The sequence below is a fragment of the Notechis scutatus genome, chromosome 3 (assembly GCF_049901735.1).
Source record: "Notechis scutatus isolate UNSWTSFEM ecotype Mainland chromosome 3, rNotScu1.2, whole genome shotgun sequence".
NCBI lineage: Eukaryota > Metazoa > Chordata > Lepidosauria > Squamata > Elapidae > Notechis > Notechis scutatus.
The window spans coordinates 143238085-143265580 of NC_142011.1; the positions used below are offsets into that span (position 1 = coordinate 143238085).

Here is a 27496-nt window from a genome sequence, read left to right on the forward strand (position 1 = left end):
AAAAGGTATAAAGCAGTGGGTAGGAATTAATTGGAAGGAAGGATCTAGGAACAGGAATTATTTTTTAAACAATGTTGCATTTCCTTTTATTATTTGTATAAAGGAGAAGTTTGCAGTGTTAAGACAGCTATAAATAGGAAGAATTCCTGGGTGATACCTGCATGAAGGCTCTATTGCAGTTTATATCATCATGTGAACAAACTTTTAAGTACCCAGATATGTAAGATTAATTTGCTTTACAATTCAGAATACAGTATATTTTGCATTGGCTTGTGTACATTGCAGCGTGGCAGTATGTAAACAGAAATATGCATTTCTGCAGTAAGAGTAAACACTGCCCTTAGTGCAATTAAAGTATTTTACCAACCCAAGAGTTAATCACTGGGAGTTTTTTTTAATATGAATGAAAAGAATTACTGTATAGAAAAAGGCTTTGTCTGCTTTGGTAAGTTCTTCTAGGGTTTTTCTTTTCATTTTCTCCATCAATTATTACTAGTCTAAGTGGGCATTTGAAGAAAAGTAGATATTGCTACTTGTATTTTTTAAAGACTCTGTAAACTCAGTTGGGAATGTTTTTTTTTTTTTAGTCATAAATTTTGATTATTTCTTTCTTTGTAATCCTAACATTTCAATACTGTATTTTGGAAAATGTGGGTGACTATTTTATGTCTATAATTAAGAGAATGTAAATACAATGTTGCCTTTAGTATTCCTATTTTTTATGTTTGAAAGCTTGCAAGTGTTCTGACAACAACTTTGAGTAAATACCATAAATTAAAATGATCCTATTGCAGTTGGAAAGAGATATGTAATGGAAAAGGATGATAAGTAGGAAAGAAGGTTGCATTATAGATACAGAGCAATTCATAGTTATTATGTGATAACATTGGCTGCAATTAATGGACTGACTTTTTTTTCCTGGCAATTGAATTTGCAGGCTAAGCATTTTCAATTTTGAAAGACCAAGTGTTCTAAATGTAAATAGTTCTTACTTTTCTTCTTGCTTCAAATCTTGAGATATAATGCAAATCTTAAGATATAATGCAGCAATGTGGGTGGATAGTTATGGATTGTATGGTAGAGATTATCTCTCTTATGCAAATAGTCACTGATGGGGCTTGAATATGCTAAAATTACCCTGTGAAACAGTTATTAGTAACCATGTGTTTTACTGATGTTTGGTTCTGGTGTACTAGATGTTTCAAACATCAGGTGGGACAAACAACCATTTATTTTTGAATGCTTGCGCTAATATACATTTGTTCCAGCATTCTAGCCATATTATAGATTTTGATAACCTTTAAAAAAAAGATGAAATGAATATTCAAATAGTAGGTGGTATTATCATATGGTGCAATAATTCATAGGAGAAGAAAACTGGTTATGATGGTGTCTTAAATAGTTAACTGAAATATATTAATAGGTAATAGCATTTATATCAAAATAAGTTGCTTTTTAAAATAAGAGTAACCCAAATCTGCTTAAAGTTATCTGTTCAATTTACTGTTTTATATGAGTGCAAGTAGTGATCAGTATTGATTTTGTTAGCTATACAAAATATGACTGTGTGGCTTCTTGTGTTTGTATGACTTTCTGGTTATTCTTTTTTTAGCGTTGTGTTGGGGAATACCGTGCTGCAAACTATAATGCTGCTTTATATTTATGTACTAGCTTTTTGTTGCTGTTCTGGTATGTCTTTTTCCAGCTTCATAAATATTGTACAACAATTGCTGTTTATAGCTGTCAAATGTTTTTTTTTTCTTTAGGGAGGCACACAGTTGTTTTACTATTAAGCTTCTTAAGGGCTTGAGGATCTAAAATTATTTGTTTTTTAATGTGTTTCTCAAGTATGTTTGATTGTTAGCTTGAGTAGTAAAAGTTATTTGATAAATGGATCAAAATCAAAACTCTTGCTTGACCTTGCAATTATTTTTAACTGCATTTTTAGCTGTATAGTCAACTGAAAGAAAAGAATAAACTGTTTGACTTTGAGTCTTCACAGTGCAGATTTTCAGTAAATAATTTCTTGTGCAACGGAAGTAAAGCATGACACATCTCCCGATTTTATAAGGGAACCATGGAATGTCTTCACCTGTATTATGTTGGGTTCTTGAAGTGGATAGTATGATTAGAATTGTGACAACATCCAGCACAACATCTCAGAATTCCAGTTCATTACATATATATTTTGGGCATCTGTATCATGCAGGTGGGAACAGCATATACCAAATGGCACAATCAAATAGCTGGCTTTGTGTTTACAAACATCTGCATAGTACAAGGGATAGAGCCTTCCAAGTCCAGATGGGAGATTCCAGAGAAGATTGTGAAGAATAAAAGGGCTAGGATCCTATAGGACAGGGATCTCCAACCTTGGCAACTTTAAGACTTGTGGACTTCAACTCCCAGAGTTCCTCAGCCAGCTTGCCAAGGTTGGAGACCCCTGCTATAGGACATCCGGATCCAGATGAGTAGACAGATAGTGATCAATCAACCAAACATTGTGGTATAGACAAGAGCCAGAAGAGTGGTATCGATAGATATAGTGGGGCCAAATGACAGCAACATCAAGGAGTTGAGAAGGAATACTGGGATGTGAAGGAGGAATTAGAGAGGATGTGTCAAGTAAAGTCCAAAGTGGCAAGTAGTGATAGGAGCTCTCGGGATTGTGATTCCTAATCTGGGAAAGTGGCTCCAACAGATCCCAGAAACAACACCGGAGATATCTGTCCAGGATAGTGCAGTGCTAGGAACAGCTAAGGTAATGCGCAAAACCCTCAAACTCCCAGGTCTCTGAAAGAGGACATGAGAAGGCACGTAGGACCCATATAGGTGAGAAGGGAGAGATATGAAAAAGTCTGAAATACATTTTCAAAATAAGCGTTGATATGTATATTGAGTATAAATTCCATAAATCCTGACCCTGTGGGACATGAAGAAATGCTAACTATGTTCTAGTGACTTCATGACCACTTGCAGAATACTCTTAGAAACTTTATAAAATGATGTACTTTTATCACATAATAGGAAGTTTTTTCAAATACCTTACTTAGTTATAGATACTGGGATTTCCTTGTAGTTTCATCTAATATTAATGAATCTAACTGTGCTTATCTTTTTTTAGATATGCTAAGGTCAGCTTAATGCTGCCATCTACTGTGATAGATAAAGTATATCTATATTTGAAACGTTTTGGTTCTATCTCTCTCCTTTGACTCACATAAATCTATTTTATTTTGTAAAAACTTCTTTGCTTTTGATAAGCCACCCTTGTATTTGAATTATAGTTCCTTACATTCATACATTATATTAAGCCTAAATTTGTTTAAAGCATGATTTGTTATCAAGTCTGGGTTAGTTCTGTAGATAAGCAAAATAATGATGAATGATTTCCATTTCTGTTTTAGAGTATTTGCCTTGTGTGTCTCAGGACTGATTAAAAGTTTAGGCAATATACAAACAAATATTTATAAATAAACTAGGAAGTCAAAATTGTATCTCATAAACCTGTTCATACATCATGTTAAGCCTCAGGTGTTACTAATAAGTTAACAAATGCTAGTTTTACATTTGTTTTTATTTTTAAAGAACAATATACATCAATTTGTGCATGATATGTAAATCAGAAATAAACCATATAATGGTCAACAGGCTGAATTTATTGAACCATTTAATAAAATACCTTCAATAGGAAACATGAAAACACAAGGAAAATGAGAGAAATGCAAAATATACTATGATATTTCGCTATTTTTATTTGCTGATAACTATAGTAAATACATTTAATTAAGAAGATGCTAATTCAGAAAACCTCATACTATAATAAATTTGTTAATCTTTAGGTTTCCATAGGAGCTCCCCCCCCCCCCATTTTAAAGTCCCACTTTGTAGCCTATATTGATGTATTATTCTGAGTTATTATCTCTTGTCTTGAGTAGTAAACTTTAGGATCAGTGAATAAATGCAGCACTACAACATTCTTATGGTAGTTAATACGATGATAAAATTTTATTATAATGTGGCACTGATTTATTACATAATAAAGACCATCAACAAGGCCAAATGTTCAACTGCTGATAGATCTTTTGTGTCCTAAATCATTGCAATCACACTACAAAGATCTAAAATTGAAAGCTTGGGTTCTAAAGGTTGCATTAAGTCTCGTACAAAGTTCCAACTCCTGGGGAGTTAGCTCTTGTTGAGGAAAACAAGGCCCTGTGGGCAGCTAATCACGAGTGAAAACTCAACTCTAATTGGTTTGCCTAAAACCTTGTTTTTGAAATAAGATAAGGAAACCTGGGTACAGGTAGGGAGTAGGCATAGAATGAGGCTTAGATAGGTTGATGTGAAAGGACTTATAAGATGGCTGTTGCAAATCTGCTATAAATAGCCCTAGCTTGACAACCATTTGCTTAGCACTGTTTAAATTTATGACAGCTCCTTCCCAAAGGTACTGACGACCTGATTTTGAACTTCCAACAAAGGCGCATCCCTTCTACCGCCTCCCACAGCCATGTGATTGCATTTTGGATGCTTGGCAGCCAACTCACCATTCTAACCATCTGCAGCATCTCATGGTCATGTGACCATACTTTTTTGATTTTATTTCATGTTTGTAACAAAAAAAAAGTCCATTGGCTAAAATGGATTCACTTAACAACCATGGTGTTCACTTAACAACTGCAGCAACATTGTAAAATCAGGCTTGGTCACATGGTAACCTGCTTATCTGCAACAATTTACTTTCGTAATTCCAGGCTCAATTGCAAATGTAGAGGGTTACCTTTATTTGAATTAAAGGAAGGTGAAATCATTCAGACATAATCAAAAATATTGTATGGTGTATTCAAACATGCTCTTGAACTACAGGAAATTTGTTTTCTGATCAATTAGTATTTTTGTAGCAGGTGCACTCCCCATAGCATCAGAGTTACCACACTAGCAAATACATTACTTCTTGTACATGCACGTGTGAATCTTTGAAATTTAACTTTTATCTATGTGTTTCACACATCAATGAAAATAACAGCCACTGATGTTGCCTTCAGGTGTAGCTTGAGGCACGGTAATATCATTACGTCCATTTGTCTATTTAGCAAATGGTGGATTAATGTACTACATCCTGACTGGGGCTATTTAACTTCATACAAAAGGTTTCATAGCATGCTTTCTTTAATTGCTGCTGTGCAACAAAAGTTGTAAGAGTTATTTACTAACATATTGTATCTGATATTAGAAAGATAGTTGTATTAATACACTTCCCATCTTAATGCACAAAAAGTTATCAATTTTTATTAGCATTAACTTTTTTTGTACACTGGAGAATGTTTGATTCTAATAATTACTTATACAAAGCTGACTCCTAGTGGTAAATCTAAGTCTATACAAGCTCTCATTGATCTTTTGTAGGAGTCAGGTCACTTTTTGATACTATCTTTAATCTTTATATTGAACAGAAGTATATCATTTAAATCAGGGGTCTCCAACCTTGGCCACTTTAAGACTTGTGGACTTCAACTCCCAGAGTTCCTCAGCCAGCAAGTTGAAGTCCACAAGTCTTAAAGTGGCCAAGGTTGGAGATCCCTGATTTAAATGATATATCAGAAATGCGGAATCCAATGATAAGTTTTTCAAACTAATGGGCAGGAATGAGGAAGTTCTGATTTTGTGAGAAACAAAAATAGTATTCTGTAGGTGTACAATACAGGTCATTAGAGAAGCCAGTGCTTGGACACCGTATTCACTCTTATTGGCAGGAGAATTCCAATAGATTTTAGTCATTGTACTTAATAATGTTAACACACTCTATTTTAACAAATATTTGAGGATATGGAATATGTTTGGAGTGAACTGCATGTGTCAGTTATGATAAATGGGAAGAAAGGAGAAGTTCATTGTGTAAAGGCTGGGAAGATGAAACAGTTCTTCAATGAATTCTCAGAAGGAAAGCTGTTGGTCATACCTGATCATTCAGTCTGTTACCATGGTTATAAACTATGGCCTAGTGGTCCTAAATAGCTGCTGCAAATAAAAAATCCATGTGTCTTTATAGTCTGTGAATTCCAAGATATTTGTGAAATACCATCTGCTTGTCCCCATCTGTTTCTTTGCAACAAGTAATTAGAAATATAGTGCTAAAAACACTGTACATTTTTTAGATTGCAATGAACTAGGAGTATGAGAACATATAAAATGTATCCAGTAATGTGAAACCATTCCATGTTTTAACAACGTGCATAATATGATCATATTGGCTGTGGAAGTCCATATAACAGTAGATGTTGGAGAATGGTTTCCCTATGGCCTATTGGTAGCAAAAGGTCTTCGTGAAATAAGATGGGCGGCATGTGGATCTCCAGATATTTCAAGTAATGGGTAAACTTTGGAAGAAACTTATTTTATGATCTATGTTATATATACTACACATGGATATTTTATGCCAATCACATAATTTGGAATTAATGAAACTTTTCAGTCTTCAGAGGCAGTCCAATAGAGAATGGGTTGAAACCAAGAGATTTTCAGCTTCCATAAGCAACATTGTCACCAGTTGGGCAGTAAGGGCACAGTAAAGGAAAGCTTAGGTGAAGGTACATTTCCTTACTATCAATATAATTCAACTGCATTCAGTCGGAGAACAGATAACAAGAAATATAATTTCTATTACTGGAATTAGAGTAATCTGTTCAAACCACACAAAGCTACAGGCATACAGGATTCTACCTCTAAAAAGCACGGCAGCCCTATAAACTAAGGAGTGATAGATAATATAAAAAATGAAATGTGGGATGCAAATACTTCAAAGCATTAAGAGGTTTCTTTTTTTTCCAGTTTTTGTTTTGTTCAGTTATTTTAGGTAGCAAGGGATAGTCATCAGCCACTTCTTACGTTAGAGCACTTGATACTGATTGTACTATTTGGAAATTATTACAATGGTTTGCAGTGTATGAGGAATTCTGAGTAGACACTGCATCTGCTTTCCGTGTTTTCAGAAATACTGGATTACTGTGGGCATCAATTTTGAAACATCTCCACTGTTGATGGAGAATTCAGATTTCATCAGCTAGATGTGGAGGTGGAATTGATTATTATAAACATTTGCTGTGTAGGCAGTGCTTATATATATATATATATATATATATATATATATATATATATATATATATATATATATATATATATATATATATATATATATATATATATATATATATATATATTGCAAAACATTCATTGTTAAAATAACATTCTCATTCATCCACACTCACAGGATCCTGATATTTTAATGAATAAAAATTATACATTTTGGAGTATCAGGAAACAAACGCACACACTTATGACATGCAAATGCATGATAAAATACTTTGTGAAAGATTATTGGACTCTAATCTTGATTAAAATCCTAGTTCAGATAAAGATTCATTGGATGGGTCTGAGTAAATCTCATTTCACATCAGCAAGGTGATGTGAAAATAATAGCAACCTGTCATGGTTGTCATGGCAATAAGTTGAAACAGAAACTGTAAATCGATTTGGCAAGTTCACCTATCAAGAATAATAGTTTGAGTTTTTTTAGTTATGTATACACATTCATATATGCTAAGAAAGAGTTTTAAATACTTTGGGCTTTATACAATCAATTAAGCAAGGGATTCTGGGTAGCTTTATTGTAATCTTCATATATTACTGATGATCACTGAGCACATGAAAGCATCTTGATTATCTATGGAATTTGATAATCTAGTGATTCTACCTTAATGAAACATGGTTTTTTTTTAATATTTTAGCCTACGACCTTCATAATTCCCCAAAAATGCAACAGACATTGGGAATTGTGGAGAGAATTGTCCAATGTAGTCAAGTATATAGCCAATCTTGGTTGATCTCAAAAATTTAAGCAGGGTTAGATTTCATTAATCCTTAGCTTGGAGGCCCCCAGAATCCCAGGATAAAGGTAGATCAAGAAGTTTATAAGGCAGAGGTCTCCAAACTTGCCAACTTTAAGACTTGTGGACTTCAACTCCCAGAATTCTCCAGCCAGTAGCTGGCTGGAGAATTCTGGGAGTTGAAGTCCACAAGTCTTAAAGTTGACAAGTTTGGAGACCCTTGTTATAAGACATCCTGGAGCAAGGCAGTACAAATCATTCCTATTTTTCCCCCCAGCAAAACTACATGACCATGTCAATGACGTCACTAGGAGTTGAGAATGCTTCAGATATTTTTCTTTTTCTGTCCAAGATAGTTGGAAGTTAAAGAGGAGAAAAAAACATTAATATAACACACAGGGATGAAAATTTTTTTTGACATGCCAAGCTATCTCATTCAAGGAACAACAGGCAGCCCAAGTAAAAATTAGTAGTAGACATTCCCAATAGAGAAGTTTCTTGCTGTTTTTAATTCTTTTCACTATACAGATTAGCACATCCATGAGGTACCGTGTTTTAATTTTGTTTCTGTATGTTCTCTTTCTGTGAGTTTTATTTATAAAAGTAATATCCTGAATTTTCATTGTTTTGTGCTTTTTGGAAAGCTTAAGAAAGTTGCCAAATACAAATGAGTGGCTATGATGCTTACTTTTCAAATTGCAAAAAATGATTTTGCTTTGAAAGTTACATTGTTTTTATGTGGGCAATATTTTCATTATGTGTAAACTATTCAGTAATATCAAGAATATTTTATAAATTGGTTATGCAGCAACTGTTAGCTGAGAAAGTGTAATACTTTAAAATAAGTTTTGCTTTTTTTAAGTTTTGATATTTTTTTCTTTTAGATAAAATTGAAGAAGCCCAGAAAGAATTAAATGAAACAGAAGATTCTAAAAAAGGTAAAAATCATATTACTTCTTATTCTTCCTCATCAGCCTCGTAATATAAAGACTGTAATTCTGATATGAAAAAAAAAGTTTAGTCTGATTTGGAATAATTTTAATAAAGAAAAAAACATAAAATAAAGTCTTACAATAAAGCAATAAAAAGCTTGAATTGTACTAGCATGAAGAACATTTTTCTCCAATGGAAAGATTAATGTTCCATGATATCCCAGAAAGTAATTATCACAATTATGTTATCATTCACTGCACATACTCCTAGGCTATTACTATATTTTCTTCATGACTGCACATATATGTATATACAATACATATATAACGTGTATATTATGAATTCATTAAAATACAGCTTTACATCCTGTAAGATAGTACTTGCCGTGCTTGAAGAGTTATCAGTTATTTTGGGGGAAAGAAATTGGGAACACTAGTGACAGATTTCAGAATAGACCATAAGGATTCAGTCTATCCTGATCTATTTGTTATGGGTCTGAAAGGACCTTAAAGCCTGCATCTTAGCAGTATAAAACACTCTATTCTGATTCAATGAGTGACTAGAAAATTCATTTCTGACACAGAATTTCAAAGAACAGTAGCATTTGTAATTGCATGTTTTTAAAAAACCTTTTCAGTGCTGAAATAATGTATAAATGCCAGAACTGTTGGAGCAGGGATTGTTTTGACAATAAAGAAGGAAGCACACTGTGTGTGTTGATTTAGTTCTTCAACTTTTAATGCTGTTCTGTCTTTATTATGTAGGAAACGTTGAATGCTTTTTTGCCAAATACAGAATTTTCATAAAGATACTGACTATATTTTCAAATAGTTGTAGCATGTTTTGAGATGCTTTTCATGGTTGTGAAATACTCAGTTTGAACAGAAAAACCAACAACTTGCTCAAAACTATCAAATCAGTTGGAAGTTGGTAAAATAAAAAAATATGTTATTGAAACCATAATGCATTGTTGAAAATACCCTAGAATCAGGGATTCTTGTTGATTATAGCCAAGTATTAATCTGGTTTGTTGTAGTACACAAGAGCAACCTGTAGAGGTCACAATTCTTTCATCCCCCAGACAGAATAATTAATGCAGCAGTTCCTTGGATGAAGATATTACACAACAGATGTTATTCTTTCTTTTTATCCTTGCAAACTAGAAGAACTAACTAACTACAGCTACAGATAATTCGTACAAGTAATTATGTACAGTTACAGATAATTTGTGTTGGATAAGACCTTGAGAGTCCTTTGGCTGCAAGGAGATCAAATCACAGATTAAATCCTAAAGGAAATTAGAATAGAATAGGAATAGAATGGAATGGAATAGAATAACAGATTTGGAAGGGACCTTGGAAGTATTCTAGTCCAAGCCCCTGCTTAGGCAGGAAACCCTACACCACTTCAGACAATGATTCTCCAATCTCTTCTTAAAAACTTCCAGTGTTGGGGCATTTACAACTTCTGGAGGCAAGTTGTTCCACTGATTAATTGTTCTAACTGTCAGGAAATGTCTCCTTAGTTCTAGGTTGTTTCTCTCCTTGATGAATTGCCACCCATTGCTTCTTGTCCTGCCCTCAGGGGCTTTGGAGAATAGCTTGACTGCCTCTTCTTTGTGGCAGCCGCTGAGATATCGGAACACTGCTATCATGTCACCCCTGGTCCTTCTTTTCATCAGACTAGACATACCCAATTCCAGCAACCGTTCTTTATATGTTTTAGCCTCTAGTCTAAACCCTGACTGTCCTTTGGAAGGACAGATAGTGAAGCTGAAGCTGAAATATTTTGGCCACCAAATGAGAAGAAAGGACTCATTAGAACAGACCCTGATTTTGGGAAAGATTGAAGGCAAAAGGAGAAGGGGACAGCAGAGGATTATCAACACAGTGGGCTGAGTTTAGGCAGACTCAGGGAGACAGTGGAGGTCAGGGGGATCTGGCATGTTATGGTCCATGGGGTTGCAAAGTGTCGGACACGACTTAGTGACTGAACAACAACAACAACAACAACAGATAATTTAGGAATTATCTGAATTTGGCTGCTATTCAATCAGTCATTTTGTGTCCTTTGCTTCACTTTCTGGATTGTGGACTTAGAGTGGCCTAGGACTACTTTATTGGTTACATTGTAAAGATGTAACCAAGAGCCGTGGTGGCATAGTGGTTCGAATGCAGTAATGGAGGCTTCCTCTGCTGACTGCCGGCTGACTGCAATTTGGCAGTTCGAATCTCACCAGGCTCAAGGTCAACTCAGCCTTCCATCATTCCGAGGTTGGTAAAATGAGGACCCAGATTGTTGGGGGAGCAATATGCTGACTTTGTAATCTGCTTCGAGAGGGCTGTAAAGCACTGTGAAGCAGTATATAAGTCTTAAGTGCTATTGCTATCGCTATTAAAGCAACCCAAGGAACCAAGAAAGAAGGACTGGACTAACCATATCTGGTTAGGCTGACTGTAGAAAGGGGGCCTATGGGAGGCTAGAATTTTTTCCTCTGCTTCTAAGAGAGATGGGAGGGCATATCTAGCCAACCCCGATGATTGAAGGGTATAATTGATTCTACTTCTGGTTGCCCAGGTGAGAGTGTCATGGCTGAAGAATGGTGTGCATGGAAGAATTGGATATGGAGTAGGATTTAAGCAGATGCCCCAAGTAGCAGGGGATGTGTGCTAGGTAGAAGTACTCAAGTACTTGGGTAAGTTTGTCATCCATTGGCATTGCATGTGTGAGGGTAGTGATTATGGATTTTTTGATTGGGGTTGGGAGGGCAAGGGTCTGTGGGATTCGACACAGTGTAGGAGGATTGGGTTGATGTGGTTTGGGTGACTGAATGTGCAGGAGGAAGGTAAAGGCATGGGGAGAGATGGGAAAAGACGAGTGGGCAGAAATGGCAGCTTCAGTGTTTATTACCAATGAAATATTTTAATGCACTTAGTTCTGAGATTAGACCTTCACTGCTCCTGCCCTCCATCTGTTACTATTTAATGTATAGTCAGCTGTAATAAGATTCATTGATGACTTAGTTGAGAGGTCTGACCTAGTTTGCATTACTGAAACCGTGCACGCGCGCGCGCATGTGCGTGCTCTTAGAAATGTGCATTCTGGCTTTTGAGTGTGGCGTCAGCCTTGATCCTGGGACAGGGAAGGTAAAGTGGCTATTGTGATCTGACTCTTATGGGCCTAGAATCAGGCGACTTGGCAGTTCAATACAGTCATGGGATTTGATCCAAATTATTAGGGACATAATAATAAAACAGAAGACATAGCTGGAAGGTAACCTATACTAGTTCTGGTATTTGTTGTGGGCATTGATGAGTATCTGGTTTTGAGAATATTGTAATCAGTCCCTTGTCATGGACAAATGATCTCCTGGAGACTTATGGGCTTATTTGTCTACTCTTATTGCAACTGCAATAATTGTCTTGCAACCACGCTTCCTGCAACCTGGTCCCACTCTTTGGTAAGAATCAGGTGGAGGAACTTCTTCAGGACTGTTGTGAAGACTATTCTAAACATTTGTTGTATAAAAGCCATTCATCTGCTTGGAGTTGGATTCTGCTTGGGCAAGTCATACGGAATTGAACTGAGGTGCAATCTCAGTTATCTGGAAAGAATTCCAACCTGTCAGTCCTGAGGAAGTGGAGAAGGTCATGGAACCATGAGTTTGGATATCTGTATCCCTTCTGGCTGGTTAAGATCTCCTTGTTGAAACTTGTTGAATGCCTCTGATGAATGCTTCTTTGCCAAAGAGGGACTAGGTTGCAGGAAGCAAAGAAACATTCACCAGGGTTGCATTCAACAAGTAACCTCCCAGGAGGTCTTAACCAGCCAGAAGGGATACAGATAAGCCTTTCCTTTGGGGGGAAGATTGTTGAGAGGGTCCTTAGTTCCCGGCTTCAAAGGGTCTTGGATGAAATGGATCATCTGGACCTTTTTTAATCTAGTTTCAGGCTAGGCTTAAGCATCAAAACAGCACGTTCATGCTTGTGGGTGACTTGGGGAGGGCATGGGATGGGAGTGGTGCATCTGTCCTTCTGGATCTTTCAGCATTCAATATCCTTCTGGATTGGCTTACAGGGTTGGGAGTGGGAGTTTTGTGTTGGTGGTTATCCTCTTACCTTAAGGGCCATTAATATTGGGAGTGGAAGAAAGATCTAACCCTCTGCTTTGTTGAACTTCAGGGTTCAACTCTCTCTCTATTCCTATTTAACCCCTGTTTAACATCTATGTGAAACCACTGGGATAAGATATATGTGGATGATACCCAATTGTACATTTCTGCCCCAGGCTGTTCAACTGATACTCTGTAGAGGAGCTTATTCAGTGCCTTGATGCTGGATTGGGAGGAACAGGTAGCAGCTGAAACCTAGCAAGATAAGAGTGTTCTGGATGTCTCTGGGTTTTGAGGCCTTCTGATTCTGAGCTGTTCCATCTATAACTCTGGATGGAGTAGCACTCCACCAGATAGAATTGGTGTGTAATCTGGGACTCACAACTCCTGCTTGAGGAATAAATGGTAGATTTAGCTAGGATGACCTTGCACAAATCTTTGTGCGCATCAATTGCATCAGTTCGTAGATTGAGACGTGCTGATGCCCGAATCATTTCTTGTCTGTATTACTGCACTGCAATATGCTCTACGTAGGGCTATCTTGAAAAGCATTTGGAAGCTTCAGTGCTTTCAGAATGCAGCATCACAGTGTTGGGTACACCAAGATTTGCCAATGTAATATCTCTACAGCAAGTTCTAGCATGGTTCTGAGTACAATTCAAAATTGTTGCCTTTCACCTTTAAAACCATTCATGGTACACGGCCAAGTTACTTGTGGGCTTACGTCTTCTGTGAAACAATGCCATCTTGTAAGATTCAAGAATGTTATTGTGTCTTCCCTTTGGAACACCCCCCTCCCCCAAAAATCTGGGTGACTCTGACTATGTTGCCCATCAGGAATTCTGTAAAATCCTGACTTTCCCCAAAGGGGTGAGGAGTGGGGGTTTAGTGGAACCCAGTACTGGTCAGTTTTGTTGACAGAGGGGGCCTCAGCTTTTGTATTTTGTACTCTTAAGTTTGTTATATATGTGTGCATGTGCTTTGTTGTATTTATGCTGTTTTTATTGTTTTGCATTTGAGCCACCCAGAGTTTTATAAATAAATACAGAACATGTTATGGAATATTCTTGAGTTAAACTTCATTTTAATCATATTTATTTTAAATCCAGTATCCAGAGAGGTAGCATTATTAAATTCCAAAACATAAAGTTATAGTGGACCATAGTTAACTGTGCATAAATACTTAGACTATTCTTATTTATTTGCTTGTTTGTTAATCAGTTATGCAAGTGGGTTGTAATGGAATAGTAAATGATGAAAGTGGAATAAACAGGTATTGATACATTTCTTGTCTTTGTTTAGTATATCATATATAAAAGAAGCTTAAGTAATATTTTGTAGAATTCAAACAGATTATAAGAAAGTGGAGACTCTGGAATTGTCCAAATTCCTGAAGTGTTATGTTGGACTCATCCTGCTGAAGCAGGTACTGTAACTGGATGAGTTACTACGAGTTTGTTTGTTTTTAATTACGGTAGTAGCTTAGTAGTTGCCAATTCTAAAAAGCATGGCTTAAAAATAACTGAGCATGGTGTGAATTGAAACTGCTTTATAAATTAAACTGCTCATTTGATGATGTGATTTTATTTCTTTGTATTTGGGCAGACATCTCCAAGGCTATTACAAGAGGGAGCACAGATACAGTTAAAGGTGTGAAGCGTAAAAAGATTGTACCTGAGAATCATCAGACAAAAATACCCAAATCACCTTTGAGAACTCCAGCTCAGGCAAAATCTAAAGAAAAAGTAGAAGACCGTTCATCATCTTCTAAAATACTTCCTGATACTTCGGAGCTATTAAAAGAACCTCATAATTTGGCTTCACAAAATGGGAAACAAATTAAACAAAATGTGGGGACATTTAATAACGAGGTAGCTATTAAAATATCTACAGCCGAGACTATACTACACACTAAACCATCTCTGTTACCTCAGTCCTTGGACTTAAATAAATGGTCAGTAGAAGAATACAGTTCAACTCAACTAAATTTACCAGTGAAGAAAGGATCCACTAGCTGTTCAAGTATATCAAAGATAGATAACAATGAATGTATTAGTTTTGTTGATTGTAATAACTTGTCCTCCTGTACCAATACTGCATTTGATGTCTTACTAAAAGCTATGGAGCCTGAACTGAACACTTTAGCACATGAATGCCCTTCTAGTGGAATGCAGATGGATAAACTGAGACCAAACAGAACTGTTAACACCTCTTCCTCTCTTGCATCCAATACACAGAGTGCCCAAAGTCACAATGCTTCATTACAGCCGAAAAATGTAGCTGCATCTCAGCTTTATCCTTGCACTTCACAGACTGTGCATGTAACAACATCAGGGAAGACTTCACAAGCACAGATGCTCTCAGCTGCTCACTCAAAAGAACAAGTTCCCGCAAAAGCTGGACAACACAATCAGCAAGCAACTGCGTGCCCAAATTTCACTAGTTCTGTGGTACATCAACAGAATCAGGAAAATCTCAAACTCCAACATATATACAGCACAGCAGTAACTTCTTCAGTAACCTCCCAGTCTTCTGTTTCTCAGGCTTTTTGTCAAAATCACCTAGTAGCAAAGTCGTCTTCTCCTTTATCAATTAATCCAGCTCTACTACCCAGCTCTACTGCCCAGATACCTATAGCTCCCTTGTACAATTCAGCCCAGATAGCCTCTGTTGTCAACCATGGCGCAGAACAAATATGTAACCTTCTTAAAGTTCAGAAGCCTAAAAAAATGGGAAAATATGTCTGTGAGTATTGTAACAGGGCATGTGCTAAGCCCAGTGTTCTCCTAAAGCACATTCGCTCCCACACAGGAGAACGACCGTATCCTTGTGAGACCTGTGGATTTTCTTTTAAAACTAAAAGCAATTTGTACAAGCACAAGAAATCGCATGCCCATGCTATCAAAGTTGGACGTGTTCTCCAGCCAGACTCTTCTGGGCTGTTTCTCTCCCATGAATCAGATAAAGCACTTAGCATTCATTCAGATGTAGAAGAAAGTGGTGACAGTGATGATGAAGGCACGGCGGATGAGAGGCAAGATGATCAAGGATCATTAGAACTGGAACCAACTCATGTAGTGAAAATCCCTTCTAATTCCGAACCCTCACGCAAAGGTAATCCCATCTCACTAAGCAACTCAGAGTATTTGGTAGCCAATTCCTCATTTCAGGAGTCAACTATTCAAGCAAGAACAGCTTTACCTAAGGTTGTTGTTTACCCTATAAATATGTCTCCTTTAAAACTTGATTGCCCCAAAGTAACAGTCCCCACCTCTACAGTCACAAATGTGAAATCAGATATAACTTACAGTGACTTGATAAAAGATTTTGATACCAACAAACATCAGAAAAAACAAATAGATATTTCTGAGGAACATCCCGGGACCCCTATAGGGGCAACAATACACGCACAGTTACAGAGACAGCAGGCAACAGATTGTTCTCAAGATCAAGGAAAATGTCTCCTGAGCCCTAGAAGCTTAGGTAGCACTGATTCAGGCTATTTCTCGCGTTCAGAAAGTGCAGACCAGACCATGAGTCCACCAGCTCCATTTCTGAAGGGACCCCCCACAACTGAAAAAGACTTAAGTAAAATTTGTGGGCCACGAATGATCACCACAGTGGTTACTGCTGCACAGACTACTTGTGCTGACAAGTCTTTTCTTTCATCTGGTCAAATGAGACCACCTTTGGCCACAAAAACCCTTGAAGAACGCATTTCAAAATTAATATCTGATAATGAGGCAGTAGTGGACGACAAGCAGTTGGACAGCGTGAAACCACGTAGAACATCCCTTTCTAGAAGAGGCAGTATTGATTCTCCCAAATCCTACATTTTTAAAGATTCCTTCCAGTTTGACCTAAAACCAATGGGTAGAAGAACAAGCTCAAGTTCTGATATACCGAAGTCTCCTTTTACGCCAACTGAAAAGTCAAAGCAAGTTTTTCTCTTGTCTGTACCAACCCTTGACTGTTTGCCCATAACCAGAAGTAATTCTATGCCTACTACCAGTTATTCAGCTATACCTACCAATGTAATACCTCCTCCACATCCACTGCGTGGAAGTCAGTCTTTTGATGATAAAATTGCCTCTTTGTATGATGATGTCTTTGTGCCAGGACCTTCCCCTCCACAGCTCCAGACTGGACACACTCGCACACTTGTTCGTCAAACAGCAATAGAAGATTCGTCATCCAGTGAAGGGCACACATTTGGACCGGCACGATCTGTAGACGAAAGTTACGGATGCAGTGTATCAAATGAATTCTTAATGGCAAGAAGCAAGTCATTTGTACAAGGCTCAAATTTGGATAAAATTAAAAAATCACATCAAGGCCGAGGGATAATGTTTGAGTGTGAGACTTGCAGAAATAGATATAGAAAACTGGAGAATTTTGAGAACCATAAAAAGTTTTATTGTTCAGAGTTGCACGGACCAAAAACCAAGGCAGCTATTCGAGATTCTGAACATAAAACTATGGTGAACAGTACACAACCACAAATCCTTCATTACCGAGTAGCAACGTCAACTGGTGTGTGGGAGCAGACACCTCAGATAAGAAAAAGGAGGAAAATGAAAAGTGTTGGAGATGAGGATGATGAAACACCAACAAATGATACTAGTAGCCTGTCAAAGAATATTATAGAAGTAGAGAGCCAAAATAAACTAGGAGATGCTATCTCTAAGCAAGCTGCTCTCCTGGATTCATACAACACTTCAGTTCAGAGACTGGCACAAGATGAGACAGAGACTCAAATCACAGAGCAAGCCACAGAGCCAAAAATTTTGCTGCATGGGAAGAATCACAGTGTTCCAATTGCGCACGAAAAAAATGAGCTGAAAAGGCAAGGAGCTGGAATTTCTGTGATTCAGCACACAAATTCCCTAAGCCGACCTAGTTCGTTTGAAAAATCAGATTCTTTCGAAAGAATATCACCTATTTCTTTCCCAGCTAACAAGCCTGAGAAATACCATTCCTTGAATAATGCAATTAAAGAAGAGAAGCATCCACTCTTAAGCGCTTCCCAAAGTCTTCAGGCAACCGAAGCAAAACGGCATCAAATTCATCATGAATGTAGAGTTTCTTCTAATGAAAAGAATGCAACAGTACAGCCACTAAGACTTGTTCGCCAACATAACATACAAGTTCCTGAAATACTGGTTACAGAAGAGCCAGATAGAGAACAGGAATGCCAGTGCAGTGATCTTGAGAAAACAGAAAAATTTAACTGGCCTCAACGAAGTGAAACACTATCAAAGCTACCCACCGAAAAACTTCCTCCCAAAAAGAAAAGAATTCGTTTGGCTGAAATTGAGCAGTCATCTGCTGATTCGAGTTTTGAATCTACACTTTCTAGAAGTTTCAGTCGGGAAAGCAGTTTATCACGTGCATCTAGCTTCTCAGCATCTTTTGATAAAGATGAACTTGCTAAGAATGAGAACGCGGCCAAAGCAGATCCCGTTAATAAATCAGTGGAATTCATCATCATTCCTCCCTGTTCAAACACACTCAGTGTACCTGGTCCTCATTACAGAGAAATGCGACGTGCTGCTTCTGAACAAATTAATTGTACCCAGCCTTCCATGGAAGTATTTGACTCTAGGAGCAAGAGCTTTGATTACGGAAGTGTGACCGCATCGAAACCTGCCTCACTTAAAGAGATCTCTTCTTCCAAATTGAATGCCAGTAGTGGTGGCCCTGGACATGTACCTCTTTTAGAAAGGAGGAGGGGACCTCTTGTAAGACAGATCTCTTTAAATATTGCTCCAGAAAAGAATCTGCCTGACACTGTATCCCATGTTTCTTTGCAAACAGCTCTTCAAGCAGATACTTCAGCAGAGTCTTATCAAAGGTTGCAAAGTTCTGAGACACCTTTGGAAGATATTCCTTCAGGTTCTCAGCATCCACAAAATTATAGCAAGACTTTGCAGGAATCAGTAAAGAGCAACAACTTTCTTAATTTTCCCTCCACTCAACAGTCTTTGGGATCGAGTCTAAATCATCACGATCAGCAGTCCTCACTGAGTCGTAATTCCCTAGCATGTCTTAAAGGGTCAGCACTAGGAACTCAAAAGAATGCTAACCAGCACTGTAAGCAGGAGGATTGTTTTGCACCTAAATATCAACTTAATATTAAAACCTTGCAAGTAGAACAGCAATATCCTTCAGGTCTTCCAGGAATAGCTGGCATGGATCAAGCTGGGCCTTCATTAGAAATATTTAGTAAATTAAATAATAACATGTCCAAGCCGTATGTAGCACAGCCGTTGCAACAAACTGTTCCTAATAACAACAGCAATTCAGTCTATCAGGCAGAACCTTTTGTTGTTCCTGTACGTATTCACAGTAATATTCCATCTTATGGCTTAGCTTCTGTTGCACCCATTCCTCAAATTCTAGTTACCCAGGATCAAGTAAGCCAGCCCCTTTGCATACTAAATACTGCATCAGTGACAGTAGCAAAAGATCAGGCTTCGATGCCAAAATCCCACAAAAATAATCTGAGATGTTTGCCGTGTTCCCAGCCAATATCTTTGTTTGAAAACTTGGTTTATGAGATGGAAGGCAAGATGCCAGTTTCATTAGGATCTTTAAATCTGATTCAGAAAGTGCCAGTTGGTGGACTTTTCCCTCAACAGGAAGCCACAGCTTCAAGTAAACGCATGCTTTCCCCAGCCAATAGTTTAGACATTGCCATGGAAAAACATCAGAAACGTGTTAAAGATGAAAGTGGAGCTGTTTCTATCACAGGTGCTGTATCACTGGATCCACTGAACATTAAACCAAATGAACTTAATAAGCAAAAGAAGCCACTTTTGGTACGACAGAGTTGTACCACTGAGCCCCTTGAAAGTTTCCCATTGGATCCGGATGACAAAAGCGGTGGAGCCAATAATTCATCAGATGTCTTGTTGTCTGGGTCACCTGAATCTGCTCAGTCTAAAAGTTATTCATTTGTAAAAGACTCCTTAGAACAAGATAGCCTAACAACTTCTGGAACCACAAACGTTGCAGGCAGAAGGCCTCATCAGTCTGTTCCACAGAACACTCCTTCATTTCTAAAAATTCTAGGTGACAGTCAAGAAAGGATGTCCCCTGAATTGAGTGAAAACAAGAAACCCGATATCCACAGCCAAGCAAAATCTGGAACTATTTTTTCTGCTGTAAATACAGGCGATACACGGAGATTATCTTTTCCAAGCCTAAAGACAGCAACAAACTTTTCATGGTGTTACCTGTTAAAAAGGAAACCAGTACATCTATTACAACATGACCAACAGTCTTCAGCTTATTCTTCCTGGTCTATCAGTCCCAACAATTCCAACCCGCTTGGTTTGCCAACAAAGATTGCACTTTCCCTTTTGAATTCAAAACAGAAAGATGAAAAATCATCTTATACTCAAGCAATAAGCACCTCCTTCAAATCCGACACATTGGTCTACTCAAGCAAATGGGAGAACAACTTACTTAAGGTATTTAATAACTGCATTTACTACACTTGTCTTAAATGGGGAAATTCTAAGTTTAAAGTATTTAAGTACTTTTTTAAAAAAATGTAACAGATTTGCATTCGGGAAGAACTTCATAGTACTATATATTTTTGTACTACTAATACAGCTTAATTACATTGCTAATTACAACACAATCACATTTCATGAAAAGCATAACTTTAGCAGTAAAAAAGCCAGCTGATTCTGGGGAAATATATATATATATATATATGCATATATATATTGGATCTTTGGTTATTCGGGTTTTCTCCCGCGTAAGATTGGAGTATCTGAGCAGCGTTTCGATGAAGTCTCATTCATCATCTTCAGGCTTCTGTCTTCAGCTTTGTGCTTCTCAGAGTGAATTTGGGTATCACTCTGAGAAGCACAGAGCTGAAGACAGAAGCCTGAAGATGATGAATGAGACTTCATCAACGTGCCTAGATACTCCAATCTTACGGGAGAAAACCCGAATAACCAAAGATCCACATACAAATACCCGCGAGAACCTCAGAAAACGCATATATATATTATATACACACACACATACTTTGAAGATTTGACAGAATGGGATATATAGTTTCTCTTAAATTTACCAGATGAATTTGAATATTTTTTTAAAAAAAGTGAGAGGAAATATTAAGGCCTTCAAGCTACTTTATAGTACAATTTCCCCAAATCAAGAATAACCATTCTAGAGGTGTGCAATAGCCAGATAATATCTGCATGAACAGATAGATATCAAACTGAAGAAAGTCTGAGGAATGTTTAGTTATTTATTTCAAACAATATATTGCTCCTCAGCTCCCAATAAACACGGGCAGTTTATAATTAAAAACAAAGTACAAAACCACAAAACGTACAAAAGAATGATGTATGGTCCAGAAAGAAATATAACCAATAACCCATCCAACAGGAGCTCAAAATTTGGTCTAATCCAGAGCCTGAGGGAATAGCCAGGCCTTTAATAACTTCCCAGACAGCATTGTGGTAGAATCCATCTGCATATCTGAAGAAATATTGTTCCAGAGGGCAGGTACCACAAGATGACATTGCTTAAGTGATGAACTTCACAACATGCCCACTTGTTATCTATCCATTCTTACGGAACATAATGCAATTTAGAGTTTTATGTGCTCATAGCAGCAATAATCATGATAGTGAAATTTTAAAAGTATCAAATGAAATTCTCAGTACTCAGTTCAATTTACAGATCTATTAGTAACATACATTCCATGAAGCACCTGATGTTTTTTAAGGAATGGCAGGTGTTTCATGGAATCAACAGTAGTATATTAATGAAAAGACAAAATATAGATGCTTCTATAAACAGTTGCACTAAAATTTATTATGGCAATATAAGAGTAACTTTCACATACACATCTTTGTACATCTATTCATAGAGTAAGACATCAAGAGTGGTATGCATTCACCTCCTACAGGTATAAATGAAATTGTCTCATTTCCACACGCACACACCCCACTGATGTTTTAAGTATAGTTCCAGGATTACTATTAACTGAAGTAAAAGGTTAAATAGTTCGCTGTCTTAGATCCTTGATTGCTAGCCAAGTTTGTGTTAATATTTTAGATTATATAAGAAATCAGACTTCAGTTGCCCAAATTACATAATTTACTGGAAAGAGCGTGTATTTATCATTTTTTGTTTAATAGCCTCTCCTTACTCCAGTATTATTTTTGTAGCATTCTTCTCAGTTGAAAGCTGGTAAAACTCAGGTCATAGATACTGGATTTATTGAACACTACAGTGTAGCACAGTGGTCCCCAACCTTTTTTGTACCAGGGACCAGTTTCAAGCACAAACACTTTTTCAAGGACCGGGGGAGGGGGGAGAAGAATCCGAGTTTGGTGGTTTGCTTGCAGACGTTTCATTACCTGACTAGGTAACATCTGATGTTGTTACCTAGTCGGGTAATAAAACGTCTGCCAGCAAACCACCAAGTTCAGGGAGCGCCTCGGCCCTGCCTCCCTCAGCCCCATCCCTCAAGTGTCTCCCTCCCTCCCTCAGGTGTCTGCCTCGTTCCTCTCTCAGTCGCTCTCTCGCTGCTCCACCAGCCCAGGAAGAAACTGCTTCAAAGAAGCCGGGGGGTGGTGGCTTTTCCTGTTGCCGCAGCTCCTCCGAAGCGCCCGCGCGCGGTTCAACCCAGTGCTCCGTTCTGCCTGCCTGCCTTCGTTTCGGAGCAGCTTCGGCTGATAAAAAGAGGCGAATAGTTATTATTCTCAGCCGAAGCTGCTCCCAAACAACCAGACAGGCAGGCAGGCAGAACGGAGCACTGAATTGAAGCACGGGCGGGCGGGCGGGGTGGGGGTAAACGGGCGCTTCGGAGGAGCTGCGGCGACAGGAAAAGCCACCTCCCCGGCTCCTTTGAAGCAGTTTCTTCCTGGGCTGGTGGAGCAGCGAGAGAGCGACTGAGAGAGGAACGAGGCGGGAGGAAACCGAAGCCGCTGAGCCAGAGAGCAGGACAGGCTTCGGTTGCTTCCTCCCTCCCCTTCTTTCATTTGTGTCCTTGATCCCCGATCCCAGCAGCATTCACCGAAGGCGAAGAAAGCCGCCATTTTTTTTTCTTTGCGGCCCGGTAGAGAGTGCTCCACGGACCGGTACCGGTCCACGGCCCGGTGGTTGAGGACCCCTGGTGTAGCAGATTTATAACCTTGGTTATGTAATTTTTATTAGGAATGCTCAGATTAAATCTGAAAGGCGTAAAACAAAGAATAACTATTTGTAAACATAAATGTCACCTTCAGAAATTACATGTAATGTTCTTACAAGTTTATACTTACCAGTACTTTTGAAATGCTATATGTATACCCAGTGTTAATGAGAGCCCAAACATGGAAATATTCCATATTTAATGAGGCTAATCTTTATGTAGTTAATTTTTTTGAAGTAACTGCAGAAGTTTATACTGCAGGCTCATTGCCACTATTTGTTTAGTATGTTCTTTGCCTTTTTTCTTGATAGCTCATCAAATATTTACATGAAAGGAATGTGAGAGGGGAAAGGAGTTATATGAGGGCACAATTTAAGACTCTGGAGAAGTGCATGGTATCTACAGTCAGAAAGTTGCCTCTGTCACTCTATTTTTCCCTTCGGAGTCCTCACTCCTGATGAGGAAGAAGCAGTGATTTTGACTTCAGTAAAAGGCAAGAGGGGTTAGCTTCCTTTCATTTTACTCTCATTTGGATTAGACTACTGCAAGTTTCATAATGATTGAAGTGAGCGTTCTGGATGACTTTGTCTAGATGAGTTAAGTTTGTTTACTATTTGGATAGAAGACCATTAGAAAATTCCTGGGGAGTTAGCAGTGTTGAATGTATTGCTGTCAAGAAAACTTTATGGCTCTGCTTATGCAGTTAGCAGGAATCAAACTTAATTAAGAGCATTTTTATCTTTTGAAGCATATACACTGTTAGTAAAAGTCATGCTAATCAATAGAATTTACTAGAATGCATTGGCTATTAAGCATTCTATAAGCTGTCTCTTTTCTTTCCTCCTTTGTCCAGCATGATTTCCTTTTGTTTCATCTCCATCCTATTCTATTTCATGCACATACTTTTTCTTTCCTCTTTCTGGCTAGCTTCTCCACTCATTCTGTCTTCACTGTTTATTGTTTCTTACTGTTTCAGTTGATGTGTATGTGTGTCAATATATACAGTATGTATGTGTGTGTGTGTGTGTATGTATATATATATATATATATATATATATATATATATATATATATATATATATATATATATATATATATATATATATGCTATATGCTATATGCTATATGCTATATGCTATATGCTATATGCTATATGCTGTGTGTAAAGAGATACAGTATAACAGAGAGATACTATAGATAGTAGCTGGATAGCATAGTGGTTAGAATGCTGCACTTTGATGCAGGAGACCAGAGTTTGAATCCCAGCTGGTACCTTACATTGCAAGTAGGGTTCCTTTGGAAAAGATCTCCTAATGTTTCACCTGTTTACTTTGTATAAGGGTTCAAACTAAGGGAGTCATGCCAACTCAGACATCACCTGGATTAGCTAAGTCTGTGCTAGAAATTGGGGAACCAGGACAATCTGATGATAAGTGGGCTGCTGGAACAAGTCATACATACACGAGACAAAAGATTTGGAATTGATGGAATGCTACTGCAACAATAGACCTAATGAGCAGGGATATATGAAATGTATAAGGGAACTATGAATGGACAGAAGACCTACATCCACACTAACTGATAAACAGCTAGTTACCGAATGCTTCAACTGCTGTCACAACTTGAATCAGACCAACTACATATTACATCCTGGACTCAAGAAAATCCCAAAGAACAACTGGATGTGCAGCCAACACCTAAAGCTGGAATGTTACTTCCACCCTTTCTATTACAGAGCACAGCAGTTGATACAAGGCATAAGACCATGGATAAATTAGCTATAATCAGCCCTCAAAATTCATTACAGTACCATCAGTTAGCATGCTAGAAGATCCCAGTAGAACCTTCATAGCAATCCCTACTATCACTGTAATTCAATGAAATACAGCACTATACTACAGCAATTTTGGAGATGTTTGATTATGTAATAAAGAAAAACAGCAATAAGCAAAATCAAAATAAGAGAAAGAGAGAGAAGGTATGTTGGAGGCAAGGATCAAGTCAACACAGAGAGAGGTTAATCAGCTGGTGGAACTTCAGAAGAGTGTAGGCCTCAACTACTGAAAAAAAATGCAAGGGCTGACTTCATCTGAAGCCCTAGGGACTGCTAAACAAAAGCTCAAAGCACTGACACTAGGCTGAGAAGATACTCTAGAGAATCAGAGACCAAGAAGATAAAATGACCTGTTCTCTAAAGAACTATCTAAGGTGGACTCCCAACTGCAGTGTAACAACACTTGAACAGCAAAGCTACCAACAGCAGCAACTGAATAGTACTGGAAGAACATATGAGAGAAAATAAAAATACATACCACCAGTGCAAAATGGCTGTAAGACCTAAGAGCAGACCACAGCAATTTCCAGAACAGGACCCAGTCGCCATCACAGTAGTAGAAATCCAATAGTGTGCCCCGGCTGCTTCTCCATCCCCCACCGTCACCCTTACCTTCTCAGGCCAGGCGAGGAATGACTGGGAGGAGAGGGTGAGGGGCTGGGCCAGCCAGTGATGTGATGGAACTGCATTAGAGGGCCCAAAGAGCCGCATGCGGCTGCGGGTTGCCCATACCCGATCTAGGAGTACATCAGTAAGATGACACCCAAAGATGAGCTACTGAGTGAATGGGAGAAAGATCAAGCAGAGGAAATACCTTGGCAAGACTAGGCCTTGTGTGGGGTGTACCATTGACAGATAACTGAGATACTGACTTTGGAAACTCATAGCAGTGGCTGTAAAGGACTGGACTAAAAGACAACACTAAAGCACTTATTTTAGCAGCACAAAAACAGACACTACATACTACCACATTAGATAAGACCCAAGATGGTGATTATATAGAGAAGCTTTAGAAACAATCCAACACAGAGTGGCAAGGTGTAAGATACAGGCAGGAACAGCATACATTGAAGGACACAGCCAAATAGGTTGCATTGTGTACAGGAATATCTGAACAGTATATGGACTAGACTATTTCAAGTCCAGATGGGAGATTCCACAGAAGGTTGAAATAGGACTAAGATCGTGTGGAACTTCCAGGTCTAGATGGATGGGAAAGTCTGACCAAACCACGAGTGGTAATAGATAAGGACCAGAAGGTAACAGTAACACTTAGATTTACATACCACTTCACAGTGCTTTATAGTCCTAAGTGGTTTACAGTCAGCAAATCCCCCAACAATCTGGGTCCTCATTTTATCGACCTCGAAAGGATGGAAGGTTGAGTCAACCTAGCAGTGGTGATGACTGTAGTGGTGCCAAATGACAGCAACATCAGGAAGAAGATGTCTTCGAAGATGAAAAAGTACCAGGCTCTCAAGGAGAAACTATAGATGATGTGGAAAGTAATAACCAGAGTGGTCCCACTGGTGGTAGGAATACTTAGAGCTGTGATTCCTAAATTGAGAGAGTGGCTTCAACAGATCCTAAGAACAATACCAAGAGTACAGGGCTACTGTAGGAACAGCTAAGATACTACACAGAACCCTCAAACTCTCAGGCCTATTTTAGAAGATCTGAGCTTGAGAAAGACATGTACTGCCCATAAGGGTGAGAGTACATTATCCAAATTCTGATTCCAAAAATGATACCAGTGGCCAGATAGACACACGCAAGAGTAATAAGTTACTCCAGGAGTCATTACCAAGCCTGTCAAAGCTGTAGAGCATGGTTGTCCAAATTTTTGCTTTGCCTGAGCCACATTGAGTGAAGAATTGTCTTGGTTGCATATAAAATATATAATATAGTTAATATTTATAAATTGCATAATGTTAAAAGTTTATGATCTTGTGGAACTGCATTACTAGCTGTCCACATGCGGCATGCGGTTTGGACACATTGGCCAGTGGTAGAGAGCGTCTATCATTCAGGAAGAGAAACTTGATACATAACAGTAAATATCTACCAGATATTCAAACTGCAAGGATATTTGAACATATAGAGTCATAAGCACTAAACATTATACTGGGGCTCATTCAGTATACTTTATATCACATACTAAGGTCATTTAGCTGAATTGTATATAGCTACATTTTTTTTCTTTTTACTATTATGAGGCATTTGAAAGAAAATTACAAATAATATAAATAAATGAACCACAAAAATGCAATAAAGTGCAAATGAACAAGCAAAAATAAAACATCACAGGTAGTTTTTAAAATATACTATTAGTTCATTATGAACAGCTGAATATATTACATTGTTTAAAAAGATTAAAAATTGCTGTTAAGATTTAAGCTAAACATGAATAATAGGAGCCACACAATATAAATCACTGATAAGATTATGTGCTATAGTACATTCAATCAATATTGCTAAACATAGGTATTCTGCAAACCTGAAATCACAGAGAAACCCAACCAATGGATAATTGTATAAATTCAATTATATAGTAATCAATATTATCA

At 37.9% G+C, this 27496-nt stretch overlaps 1 protein-coding gene across 5 annotated transcripts in view; it reads left to right on the forward strand.

The window, feature by feature from the left end:
* The window catches only part of HIVEP1 (HIVEP zinc finger 1), a 73953-nt gene that overhangs the window by 26831 nt on the left and 19626 nt on the right, over positions 1-27496 (forward strand). For all 5 annotated transcript variants that reach the window (XM_087961302.1, XM_087961300.1, XM_087961303.1 and 2 more), the window contains 2 exons: positions 8771-8824; positions 14536-20405. In XM_087961302.1, the coding sequence (XP_087817428.1) occupies positions 8771-8824; positions 14536-20405 (5924 nt within the window). The remainder of the gene's footprint in view (positions 1-8770; positions 8825-14535; positions 20406-27496) is intronic.